The 13,806-nt window shown below is 40.7% G+C and overlaps 1 protein-coding gene across 3 annotated transcripts in view; it reads left to right on the top strand.

Moving 5' to 3' along the window:
* The window catches only part of farp2 (FERM, RhoGEF and pleckstrin domain protein 2), a 65,789-nt gene extending 52,856 nt beyond the window's left edge, over positions 1–12,933 (top strand). For 2 of the 3 annotated variants that reach the window (XM_014028015.1, XM_014028013.1), the window contains exons 23-27: positions 57–175; positions 372–535; positions 5,825–5,932; positions 11,446–11,597; positions 11,688–12,933. In XM_014028015.1, coding sequence (XP_013883469.1) covers positions 57–175; positions 372–535; positions 5,825–5,932; positions 11,446–11,597; positions 11,688–11,781 — 637 coding nt within the window. In that variant the 3' untranslated portion in view covers positions 11,782–12,933. Of the gene's footprint in view, positions 1–56; positions 176–371; positions 536–978; positions 1,119–5,824; positions 5,933–11,445; positions 11,598–11,687 lie in introns of all 3 variants that reach the window. The other variant, XM_014028014.1, reaches the window with a different exon arrangement.
* The last annotated feature ends 873 nt before the right edge of the window (positions 12,934–13,806 follow it).

Genomic DNA, 13,806 nt, shown 5'->3' with positions numbered 1-13,806 from the left:
GTGTGTGTGTGTGTGTGTGTGTGTGTGTGTGTGTGTGTGTGTGTGTGTGTGTTCAGCTCTAAAGTGGAGATGGGGAAGTGGATCGAGGATCTGAACATGGCCATCGACTTGGCCAAGAAGTCTCAGGAGAAACCCAGTGTTTTCCTGGACTCCGGCCTCACTGATCACTCCAACCGTAAGAACCGTCCACTCATCTTTATTTTCTGTTCCTTTGAGCTGACGTCCGTTTCCTCTGTGGCCATTTTATTTTCCTCAGTGAATAGATAATTCCTTGAGTTACGAGCAGAGTTGACTGTACATTTAATCCCTGTGCTCCGCATAACTTCCTGCCCTTCCTCACCCCCCTCCTCCTCCTCCTCCTCCTCCCCCAGGATCGTCCGATGAGGTTTCTCTAGAGCAGGAGTCGGAGGATGACATGAGCTCCTCTCGCACGTCTCTGGACAAGCAGACGCACCACCGTGCCAACACAACCATGCATGTGTGCTGGCACCGCAACACCAGTGTGTCTATGTCTGACCACAGCCTGGCTGTGGAGGTACTCCTCCTCCTCCTCCTCCCTCAGTCACCTACACACTCACACCTCCACAAATACACACATCATAAGAACACACGGCAGGAGTATTTCACCCTCTCTTCACCGCGGCATCCATGGAGAGGAGATAAAACGAGTCTGGAACTCAGCATTTCACCTTTTCGTTAGAGCCCTCTAGTCGTTCTTTACTGCTCCTCTTCCTCCACTCTGTCTTCCTGGTTTCTCCTCTGTCTGACTGAAGTGTGTTTTGTTTCTTTACTTTTATTATTTCCGTAAATGTGCTTGCGAGAACCCCTCCACTAACAGTGATGTTTCACCCCACAGGCCTGGAGGATTGCTGTAACTCATCATCCTTTCTCCTTTTTTCCCTCCTCAAAGCTAACACGCTAACAGTTTCTCTGCGCACTTTTCTTCCTTTGCTCTCTCTGTTTCTCTCACGCTCCCAGTCTTAGGCTCCCCGGCCGTCTCGCCCGAGCTTCCTCCCCGTTACCTCCTCGGTCAGGGACAGAGACCAAACACCATCACACATGTTTGCTGGTACCGAAACCAGAATCTTTCTCTCACTGATTACCTGCGCATGAACCAGGTACTGGAGGGGTGGGGTGGGGGTGGGGGTGGGGTTACAGCTTAGTTAAATATCAGCTGGAAACGGCTGACAGCTCTGCTGCACGAGATGTAAATAAAAACCAAACGTAATTAATTAAAAATAATTTCAACTTCCTGAAACAAATCAGTGATTTCAGCCTGTGTCAGAACCACTGAATTGGAGACAGAAGTGTGTAATAAGAGCTAAAAGCAGCAAACAGCTCCATTGCTTCAGCTAATTAAAGTCCAGGCAGGAATGCATCACCCGTTTATCACCTGTCAGAAGTTTTAAATTAAGTCAATTAAAACGATCTTGTGATGAGAAATTATGTTGCTATAGATGTTTTGGACAAACATCGTTCAGCACAGTCAGGTGATATTGTGACATCTCGGGTACAGTGCCTTGTGAAAGTATTCGGCCCCCTTGAACTTTTCAACATATTGCCAGATTTCAGACTTCAAACATAAAGTTTTTTTTTGTGAGGAATCAACAAGTGGGACATAAATGTGAAGTGGAATGAAATTTATTGGATATTTTAAACTTGTTTAACAAATAAAAAACTGAAAAGTGGGGCGTGCAATATTATTCGACCCCTTTACTTTCAGTGCAGCAAACTGACTCCAGAAGTTCAGTGAGGATCTCTGAATGATCCAGTGTTGTCCTAAATGACTGATGATGATAAATAAAATCCACCTGTGTGGAATCAAGTCTCTGTAAAAATACACCTGCTCTGTGATGGTCTCAGGGTTCTGTTTAAAGCAGAGAGCATCATGAAGACCAAGGAACACACCAGGCAGGTCCCAGATACTGTTGTGGAGAAGTTTAAAGCTGGATTTGGATACAAAAAGATTTCTCAAGCTTTAAACATCTAAAGGAGCTCTGTGCAAGTGATCATATTGAAATGGAAGGAGTATCAGACCACTAGGGATGGGTACCTTTGACGTTTGAATCGATTCAGTACCAATATCTGGTACCTGGGAATCGATACCGGAACTTAACGGTACCAATTTTCAGTACTTTATGTGTTGTTTTTTCAATAATAAACTTTTATTTTTAAAATTATTTCTCAATATATAAACTTAACAAATATCAAGACAACATCCAACTCTTTGTATTGTAACATCAGTTGTGTAACTTATTTCTTTAAAGTGAAAACTCTTGAAAACAACAAGACTGTTTTGTCTTATTGCACAAATTAAAATCCAGCTCCACATATTTCTATTGATGTCATTTCCCCACTAGAAAAATTGTGTGATGGAGGACCATGGAAGGCAAATAAGTTTAAATAAAATACACAAAAGAGGATGGAGTTAAAATAAATAAAAGGTATTCAAGCTACATTTTGAGCATCCAAAGCGCGTGCAGCGCTTCAAGTTAGCTGCTTGTGCTCTTTGAGGTCAGACGTGTTTGGACTGTCAGGAAGCCCCTCTGTTTTCCTTTGTTGGTCTCTGTTTAATGGTGGATGAAATAAAGAAAGTGGCGGTACTTTATTTACTTTGAGCAAGCGAACGTCGTGTTCACCAGATAAATCTGAGGCGGTCTGCTCGGTAAATTTTACTCCAGGAGCTGCGAGGCTTTCAAGCTACGTTCAGACCGAGCTCTGCTGCCTCTGAACCAGCGTCTGCTGATGTCATTACGCTTTTGTGTGATACTGTGTTCAGGAGAAGCATGGAAAACTCACCACTCTTAAGCCAAATTGGTCGCAATGATGCGTTTAGGTACCGAAACATAGTACCGTTTGATGTTATGTGGATAGATACTCGGTAGTACCGACAGAATTTGGTCTTTACATCAAAAAGTATCGAATTCGGTACCCATCCCTACAGACCACTGTAATCTACCTAGACCTCCATCTAAACTTTCATCTGGAACAAGGAGAAGACTGATCAGAGATGCAGCCAAGAGGCCCCTGATCACTCTGGATGAACTGCAGAGATCTACAGCTGAGGTGGAGAGTCTGTCCATAGGACAACAATCAGTCGTACACTGCACAAATCTGGCCTTTATGGAAGAGTGGCAAGAAGAAAGACATTTCTCAAAGAAATCCATAAAAAGTCTTGTTTAAAGTTTGCCACAAGCCACCTGGGAGACACAGCAAACATGTGGAAAAAGCTGCTCTGATCAGATGAAACCAAAATCAAACTTTTTGTCCACAATGCAAAACAATATGTTTGGTGTAAAAACAACACAGCTCATCACCCTGAACACACCATCCCCACTGCCAAACATGGTGGTGGCAGCATCATGGTTTGGGCCTGCTTTTCTTCAGCAGGAACAGGGAAGATGGATGGAGCCAAATCCAGGACCATTCTGGAAGAAAACCTGTTGGAGTCTGCAAAAGACCTGAGACTGGGAAGAAGATTTACTGTATCTTCCAACAAGACAATGATCCAAAACATAAAGCAGAATCTACAATGGAATGGTCCAAAAATAAATGTATCCAGGTGTTAGAATGGCCAAGTCAAAGTCCAGACCTGAATCCAATCCAGAATCTGTGGAAAGAGCTGAAAACTGCTCTTCACAARCGCTCTCCATCCAACCTCACTGAGCTCCAGCTGTTTTACAAGGAAGAATGGGCAAGAATTTCAGTCTCTCTATGTGCAAAACTGACAGAGACATAGCCCAAGAGACCTGCAGCTGTAATCACAGCAAAAGGTGGAGCTACAAAGTATTAATGCAACGGGACCGAATGATATCGCACGCTCAAATTTTCAGTCTTTTATTTGTTAAAATTTTTTTAAAATATTCAATAAATTTCATTCCGCTATACGACTGTGTCCCACTTGTTGTTGATTCTTCACTAAAAAATTACAATTTTATATCTTTATGTTTGAAGCCTGAAATGTGACAAAAGGTTGAGAAGTTCAAGGCACTGTATGTGTGTAGAATGATTCTCCGCTCCTAAAACAGCTAATATTATTTTAATATCTATAAAGTAAGTTGAGGCCACGTTTGTGTTTAAGGTTGCTTGGCTGTGACGAGCTGCTCGAATCCAATCGACCCTAAAATGAATCTTTTGTAGGCAGGGCTGGGTGATAAAACAAAACAATACACTGGATATCAAATAGACACGTGACCAAAATGAACAGATAACACATCTGATAGAATGTTGTTCATTTCACTGAACTCTGATCCAGAACCGCACAGCTTTCTGGGAGATGTAGGCAGAGGACAGGCTTTAGATGCTGTAGCTGCTGAGGCAACAGCTCGAGAGGAATTTGTGGATAAAAGAGGAAAGGTCACCAGTTTGACAGAATTAATCAGCCTTTTTTTTCCTCCTGCTCCTTATTTCAAATAGATTAAACAAAAACTAATCAATAATTATCCATATTGAGATGAAACATGGTGATATGTTTTTCTGATGTTTCACCCAGCCCTAATTGTAGATTTATATCCAGTGATTACTTTGTGACATTTTAAAATCAAAATCTGTTCAGTGGTTCATGAGATATTTTGCTAACAAACACTGACATAAACTGTGATAAATATCTGTTGGAACATCTAGGAAAAGGTTAGTTATTTAGAGCTAAAATAATCATTTATTCCAGGTTTTTGACAGATTTTTTTTTTTTTTCAGCTTTAGAGCCTTCTAGGAAACATAGATTTGTCCACCTCCAGGCCACCATACGGCCATGTTGTATTCTCTGTTGATTTTATGCAACACGGTTCAGTGTTTCCTTCTCTAAGTTATGAGTTGTGTTGTAAACAGTCAGTGTATGTTGTTGTTCTTTAAAGAGCCGATCAGTGTTTCTTACGTGCTGGTCAGTGTTCAGCACATTTTGATCTTTAAAACAAAAAGGTGGTAAAATATCTGCTTCAGACGAGGAAAAACTCACTTCTGTGTTCCACTGCATGAATGAAACAACATTCTTGTTGTGTTGATTTTAAATTCTCAGTAGTTGAAACCAACAAAGCAAGAATGAAAGAACTTTCCGTGTTTTTCCTCTTTAAAGAAAGTTTTGTCCCCGTACTCAGGTGGAAAAAACTTTCACTTTAAAGTCTTCTGCGGTGTCCTCTCAGCTTTCTAATTCTTCTAAACTGTTTAAGATAATTTCTTCTGTCACTAAGACTTGTTAATGACACGTTTTCTTTTTTGTGTGCAGATTTTATGTCACATTTCAAATTAAAACACTGGAAACAATCTTTATAATAACTACTAATACATTTGAAATGCCCTGAAATCCGCAAAAATTGATTTTATCCTCAATTCGATAAACTCACAAAGATTTTAATGGAATAAAAACAAAATTAAAAAAATGTTAAAGTGAAATCTTTTTTAGAATCAGTTTAATAAGAAAAGCTTCTGAGTCAGCTTTTTTGTAAACTTTTTTTATTTTATTCGTTAGAATAAGAACAAAAATCTATATACAATTAAAACTTAAACACAATTTGTAAATTAAATTGAATTAAGCAGAGGGAGGAAAAATAATCTCACATCTGTTCCTTTTTTTCTAAGATAAAATCAAGTAGTAATAAAAGCATTAATAGACTCAAAAACTGAAATTATAGTTTGTTTTAGTTTTCTGGTAGTTTGTGTGTAAAACTGCATGAAGCAAATCAACCTGTAAATGTGTCTCATTTAAAGTCACAGCATGCATCAACACCTCCCACTAACAGAAAGCAGAGTTACGATGAATAAATCTTTAAATTAAATTGAATTTAAACTTGCTAACATTGGTTTTTTTTTCCCTCCTGGTCTGGATCAGAACCAGCTGTCCGGTTACCTCCTGAGGAAGTTCAAGAACAGCAACGGCTGGCAGAAACTCTGGGTCGTTTTTACCAACTTCTGCTTGTTCTTCTACAAAACCCACCAGGTTGGCCCACGTCTTCGGTTTTAGTTTTAAAGGGAAATTGCAACCATTTTGCAGTCTGATTGGTACCTGTTGTATATATCTGTTTATACAACCTCAGTTCAGAGACACACAGGTATGACAGGCTGACAGGACTGATGAGTCTGAACACTGCCCTCATAACAGCTCAAAATCTCAACATTTTCTTACCGCGACTTTATTCAGCTTCAAACTGCTCTTAGCTTTGCATTACACAATTATTCACAATGAATTTTATGGTTATTGTTGCTAGCTGTAGCACGTCTGAATTAACCATGCAGTGTTAAGTTGTTGGCAGTGTAAAGGTTTTAAATACAAAAACTAGCTTTAAAAATAAAGAAGTTATTTGGTTTAATATTTCTTTATAATAAATCTTCTGGCCTGTTTGTTTCCCCATAAATAGTGCCACAGTTGTTGGGTAAATACATTCAGGGTTGAGCAGCAGACATCAGTTTGTGGGTTGTATCTGTGAACAACTTACTAAATCTATTCTGCCCACTCCAGCTCTTTCTGCTGCTGGTTCTTGTTTGGTGTTTATTAGACTGGATAAATGAAGTTTGAAGAAACAGGACATATATGCAGATTAACAATTTATTAGTTTAACAAAAAGGAGCCTCAGAGCCTCAGTAGCGTGTGGAAGAACCATACACAGCCACAACAGCCTGGCTCCATCTCCTCATGCTGCTCACACACTGCTGTGTGATGACGTCCCATCCTGCAAACAGCATTTCGTAGAGTCAGCCAACCAGGCTGTGATGGTTACACTGGAACAAACCTCTGGTTGAGGTTAGGGTTGGGTATTGAAAGGGTTTAAATCGATACCGGTGCCAAATCGATACTTTCAAAACGGTACCAGTTCCTAAACTGTATTTAAATTGGTACTTTAAAAAATAAATAAATAAAACACACTTTCACACAGAGTTTTATGAAGCAATAACTATTTCTGAGTCACAGTCAAACTTGAAACTGACCAACATATCAACTTAAAACCATTAATAATTTGTCTTCGCACCAAATGTTCTTAAAGCATTTGTTGTAGGTGGAAGTTTCTGCATCCTATATCCTAAAGTGACACCACACTTTGGACCGTTTTTGCTTTCGACATCTCGACTATAATATATAATAATATTATATATTTTATATTCTATATTTTATATTATATTTTATATTATTTATTTAAATATATTATATATAGTTATGTTATAAAACTGTTAACTGCAGCAGCACCTGTTCGGCCCCTCTCCATCAGTTCTACTCAATTCAAATTCAAAATTCAAAAATTCTCGATTCACTTTGGGTCGGGTCGGTTCTGCTCAGTGTTTGTGTGTCTCCACTCAGTGGGTGTGATAATGTGCAGACCGTCCGCAGCAGCTTCAGCTGTTGTGTTAAAAATAATAATAAAATAAAATAAAAAAGCCATTGTTGTCTTACTGTTCGGACTTCACTTTTATTTATTTATTTATTATCACGGTGCTGTTTAGCAAAGTGCTTGTGTAACCGTGGGCGGCCAGTATGCTGAAAACCACCCGTGATCTGCTCAGCTTCGTCTCCTTCACCTCTCTCCAGGAAGTGTTTACAAGTTCTGCCTTTTTCAAAAAGGCAGTTTTATTTCACCATGTCGTCATATCGCGCCGCGCGCTCATATTAAACAAAAGCAGCTCTCTCCAGGAGGACATTTGCTGCCAGTCAATCCGAGAGTTAATCCACGGGCAGAATTCTGCTTATGTCAAAATCATAAGCATGCTGTACTCGCTTCTACCTGCTTAGAACCACCGGAGAGGAGGTTTTGAGACAGCGCGGCTGTGGAGCGCGCTTGGAGAGGTGCTTTGGGCCGAGACCGAGCCGAGTCGAACCGCGTACAAGAGAGTCCGTGGAGATTGTGTGCCGCGGCCGTCACTGTTAACAGTGAACACCAGAGGGCGCAAATTAATAGCTTTCTTTGAGGCACCGAAATAAAGCACCGAAGTTAGAGATGTGTTTCGGTCTGTGTACTACCGTGGATGTTCGCCCCGTTGCCATACTGGAACCGAGTTTCGGTACCCAACCCTATTTGAGGTCAGGACTGCAGGCAGTTCCCTTCCATCCTCTCAACCCCTGGATCCTGAAACTAGTCTCTGATAGACCCTGTTCTGTGGGAGTGAGAGTGGTTATCTTGGAGGTTAGAGTTTGGTCCCAGACTTTAGAGATTGCCACTGGTTGCAGAATCTCATCTTGTGGGTCGGCCACTTCCTGACCTGTCCCTGATATTCCTCATTATGTGCAACTTCAATTTGGAGATGGTTGCTGCATTACTCCAAACTTATTTTGTGGAACACTAGCTGGAAGCTTTCCTGAACACAGTTCCTATATAGATCAGTCAAATGCTTGTAGCTGATCAGGCTCCATGCTCACAGGTGCTAACCATCTAGGGTTGGGCAGTATTAGCAAAAAAAATTAATCACGATTAATTGTGGTATGTAGTCGGTAACAATTAATTTGACAATTAATCCCCTGGAGTCCCTGGACACCATTATGTCCTAGGCTACATTCACACTGCAGGCAAATGCAACCCAAATCAGATTTTTTTCAAATCCGACCCAGGCCATTTCAGTATGTGCTTCTAAATCAGATACATATCTGATGTTTTCAAAGTGACTGCAGTCTGAACACTCGTGTCACATTACATCCGAGTTTTTCATCAGTGAGGTGGGGGTGAAGGATCGATAAGACACTAACCTGAAGTCACGCTGTTTAAATCTGTAGCTCCATGTGTTTACAGCTCCAAAACACAAGTCCAGTTGCTTCATCTTTTTACTTTTCATTTTCCATGTAGATAGTATGATAACGACGTCCAGCCTCGGTCGCGGAGAGTATTGATCCTGAAGTTACTCAGTTGATACTTGATTTCCAGCTTGTTATTTCGTTCAACAATAAAAAGCTTCACCGGAGCATCCGGTCAGAGGCAGGTTCAGATATAAACACTGAACTAAACAAGCACATCAGATAATTATTTCATCGGCTCTGATTAAACAACTTCAGATTCAAAGTGCAAAAAGTAGCATCCATGCTAGCTCTGTAAACAAACATGCTGGCTGAATGAGAAGTCACGTCTTTTACTGTGCATGTGTGTCACATCAGTGCTGTGTAGCGTTCACACAGGAGTCTGATGCAGGTCGCATTTAAACTGTAATGTGAACGTTCACACAAAAAGATCTGATTTTTTCAAAAAATCTGAACTGAGCATTAAGACCTGTGAACGTAGCCCTGGTCACATGACCAGTTTAGTGGGAAAGATTCGCTCTTCATAAAAATCTGTCCAAATTGAGTCAAAATTACAGACTTCAGGCTATACATCAAATTTTAAATTGTGTTGATAGATAAATAAATAACAGAACCTTTTTTTTTTAATGTTCGTCATATTTGAAGCAGAGAGAGATTTTTACAGGACACAATTACTGTGGCAGAAAGTCTTGACCCCAGGCTGCACTGGAACTGCTACTACTAGTTGCTGCTATGTGTCACATTGTATGGATTGTCTGTGAATTACATGGATTTTCCACCATTTTGCAGGCAGACTAGCCTGGTAAAAACCAGACCCTTGTCGTTCACTTTGCTTCGTACGAGTGTCTGGACTCTCAGCTATAGAGAAGCAATTCTTGCTGGAGGCGTGGCCTCTGTTGAAGTTTAAAATGATTGGATCGGTTGGCCCCGACATATGTGTGCCAGCTCCACTGTGAAGGAGGCTAAGCTAAGAAGCTAACAGGAAACTGTGTGCGCTGTAAACAACCCTGAGAGGAGAGAAGTACAGAGCTGAACGAGACGGCTGTAAATGAGAGCTGCTGCTTTGTCAGACAAATTTAATTTAATTTGGAAGCCTTATCAACACAGACTGGCTTCATTCACTTCCTCCACTGCTATTGATACTAACTAGCAGACACTGTGCAGAAAATCAACGTCGTTCAAAACTCCACCTTCTGTTCTCTGATTGGCCTGGACGAAATTCTCCCGAAGAAATCCTTGTCTATGGGAGAAATCCCAGACGGAGCAGTGAGGGGTACCTAGAATTGAGCAGAACTGTGTAGGAAGGCAAGGGCCAGGCTACAGGTATACAGATGTATAGAGAAAACCCTGATTTTTTATTTTTCAAAAACTCTCCTTCAGATTTATTTTACGCATCAGAACCTGAAAGGAAATTCAAAGTTTGCCCCTGTCCTCCACCCACAAGATTTTGCTGTAGACATTATTTGCCACGCCCCCAACCCTTGCTCTGTCTCAGACCCCCATCCCGTTGTATCGTGTGACAGTTCTAGGTTTTTTTTTTTTTTTGTTTTGTTAGGTCAGTGTACATGTGAATGAAGGGGATTACATGTATGTGTGCACTTGCAAAAAACCATGATGTCCATTTTCATAATTATGTAATGAGAGTTAGATGAGGTGTAAAGGTTTACAAACAGGTCTAACTTTGAAAATTATATGTTGTAAGATATCGTTAATATAAATTTAGCACAAAAAGTCAGTAAATTAGTGTGTGGTTGATTATTTCTTTATTGTAACAATGCTTCTTGGTAATAAATCTTAAACTGTTGGAAAGTCTGTTAAAGGCACAGTTTGTAGGATTTTGTCAATTCTTTTAGCCGAAATTGAGATGATCACTAATGACAATAATAAAAAAACATGTCTAATCATTGCAGACAAAGACCTTGTTTTATTATTTTTACCTTATAAAAAGCTGTTTATATCTCCATGGTCACGGGTCGCCACACAGGCAGCCGCCATCTTGCACCGCCATCTTGTCTTCGAAGGCTCATGAAGGACAAACTACGGTGGCAGCATCAAAAACGGTTTTAGTTGTAATACTATAAATGTAATATTTGTTGTCTGTCATTGTAGCTGGGATAATTTTACTCATTAAAGCTCATAATCTTACCACTTGAAACATCACTAGCCCTGAAGCTGCTGGTAGACATCGCGGTTGGAATTATCAAAGGTTTTTGACACCTGAGAGACACCGTAGCAACTCATTTGTGTTTGGAAGCGGGGGGAGGAGGGAGGATGATTCATCACTCAACCACTAGATGTCGCTGAAAACAACAAATCCTACACACTGTGCCTTTAATGTCTCTTTTAATTGGTACCACATTTGTGAGGAACATGCATTTGTGGAAAGAGCGGTAGAGCTGATGTGGGTTGTTCACATGAAGAAATTATCAAAACTCTGTCAAACAGTTTATTTGTTATTGACTCTTGTTTGGAGCTCCTGGTGCTGCTGCAAGATGTATTGTTACATCAAATAAATAATCTACCAAACATTAATTTACTGACTTCTTGTTTTAAGTACAGTTTTGGTCAGTTTTAGCTCCTCAGTCCTGTCAGACATAAATTCGATTTCTCCAACTGAAGTCATTCAGTGAGCTACCAGACATGTTCATTCTTTTCCATAAAACTCCACTTCAAAGTAGCTGGAAAGGTTCTCCTCCTCAAAGGCGATCCCAGCTGTAACAACACGTTTGTGGTTTTAGGATGACTTCCCTCTGGCTAGCCTCCCCCTGCTCGGCTACACGGTCAGCACCCCCGACGAGGGCGACGGCATCCACAAGGAGTACGTCTTCAAGCTGCAGTTCAAGTCGCACGTTTACTTCTTCCGAGCGGAGAGCGAGTACACCTTCGAGAGGTTTGTCTCTTTTCTGCAACGTGTTCCGGTGCTTTGATAAACGGCGTCACGTCCCAGCTGACGTCACGTGTGCTGTTCCTGTCGCAACAGGTGGATGGAGGTGATAAAGAGCGCAGCGAGCACCACGGGCCGGATGAGCCTGCTCATACCTAAGGGTGGTCCCGTGGAGATGAACGGAAAGTGAGCAGGGTGTTCTGAACCCGGGGGCTGGGCCTCTGGGGCGTCATCGTATCAATATTAAGTAAAGATTTTGATTTCTAACGAAAGGAGATGGACTGAAACGGCCAGAATAAGTGTTGTTGATTTTTTTTGCTTCTTTCTAATGGTTTGTGCATTATTTTTCAAATAGTGATTTAAATGTTAACGTACGCCTCAGTATAAGGGATATAATGAAAGGGAGACTTGTACATTATAAATTGTTTGCATGTTTTAGAGCTGAGTTTGGTTATTTTGCGTAGACTGAAGGGAAATGGTTAGTGTAATGGGACCAGCCTCCATGCAGAGGGTTTATTTTGATGCCGTTTGAAGAACCGCCTGCATCACGACTGAAGTTTTTGACGGCGCTGCAGATGAAACCGTACGTGAATCGTGAAGGTGCAACCGGTACGTGCTCTGTTCCGTGCTCCTCTTGCCTGGGAGCACGAGCGTGTGACACATGAAGGTGAGCGGGAAGGTAACGAATAAAATGTGAAAAACAAAGTGGAAGACGAAACAAGTTGGGAAGTTCTGTCAGATTTGTGCTGCACTTCTGACTCAGCTGATATTTAAACTGCTGCTTTAAGCAGGATTTTTGTTTTTACTTTAAGGTTTATTTGCAGCCGGGATTTAAAAAATAAATAAAAAAGGAAGGAAGGGGAAAAAAAGCACCTGCTCTGATTAAAACGCCTGATTAGTCGCGGTCAGTTTGGTGCTACATCTGTTTTATCAAATGTAATAAGATTTATTTTGCGTAGAGATAAAAACTCGAGGAAAAACTGCTCAGTTGGTCTCTGTGAACGTTTCGCTCTGAAAAGCTGAAGAACATGTTTTGAAGTGATGTTTTGTTTTAGATAAACTGGAGCTGATTTAATTGCCTGTGCTACATCAACTCCTTATATTTGGTCTGTATTTTCTGTGGAGACTGGAATCTTCTGTGTGTTACTGTGTTCATGTGGAGACGCCATGTTGTCCCTAGCCTCTGCAGGAACCAGGAGGCTGTCTGAGTCCCGCATGTGTTAAAGACTGACTTTGTTGCACAGATAACACGCAGCATGTTAACGTTCTGCCCCTAAAACACCCTGATGTAGACTTCATGTTATTCCTTTGAAAACATAAATAAAACTGAGTTTAAATCTGATTGTTGGTCTGGATTCATCCATGTGAGCGTGATTCTTTACAAAACATAAGTTTTGTTTTTGCCTCGTTTATATGTGGTTACACTGTGTTCTAAGTTATTATGCAAATTATATTTTCTCTGATTTTCCTACATAGTTGATGCAGCATCAGCGGTTGGAGTATAGAATTTAAATTTTATTGAAAAAAAAAACCTCCCAATGACAGTGTTTTTTTCCCCAAATAAAAACTTTAATTCCAAATTATTACATGAGTTTCAAAACATTTTATGCGTCATAAAGAATTGAAAATTGTCATTTGTTGAGTTTTAAGCAGTAGGAATTACATTTACTGAAATCAAAAGATTTTTCAATCAAAGTCGTCTGAACAGGTCAGGTTACATTTTAACACAGGATCCACTGAAATGGTGAGTTTTTGGAGAGATTTTGCCTCCCAGAGCTGCTGTCTGAACTCCCACCATCAGAGATCTTTGGCTTGAGGCTCCAACGGTCCTCAGGGTTGAGGATGGAGGCCACACCATGAGTTTCTCTCCTTTTTATGCCTATAGCAGCCGATGATGCAGAGGCGTGCCTTAGGCTACATCATGAAAGGATTTGTAATGATGTCCTGATGCATCTCAGTAATCCAGGTAAAAAATCAAAAAGAAAAAAATTGTATAGGTCTTCTGGACGGGTTCTTCTCTAATGAAACGTTTCGTCTCTCCTCCAAGAGACTTCTTCAGTCTGAGAGTTTCATGTTTCATGACATGTTAATGTTGTTCGCGTCGTATCCGTCAGTCTACACCAAACCACGCCCACATACACTCACACTGGAGGCACGTTTTTGTACGTCCACCCTAAATGGCTTTGGGCTGATCCTGGGCTGAACAGAATTAGCC

Source organism: Austrofundulus limnaeus, unplaced genomic scaffold (assembly GCF_001266775.1).
Source record: "Austrofundulus limnaeus strain Quisiro unplaced genomic scaffold, Austrofundulus_limnaeus-1.0 Scaffold710, whole genome shotgun sequence".
Taxonomy (NCBI): domain Eukaryota; kingdom Metazoa; phylum Chordata; class Actinopteri; order Cyprinodontiformes; family Rivulidae; genus Austrofundulus; species Austrofundulus limnaeus.
The sequence above is the reverse complement of the archived record's forward strand: the minus strand, read 5'-3'. Positions and strand labels throughout refer to the sequence as shown.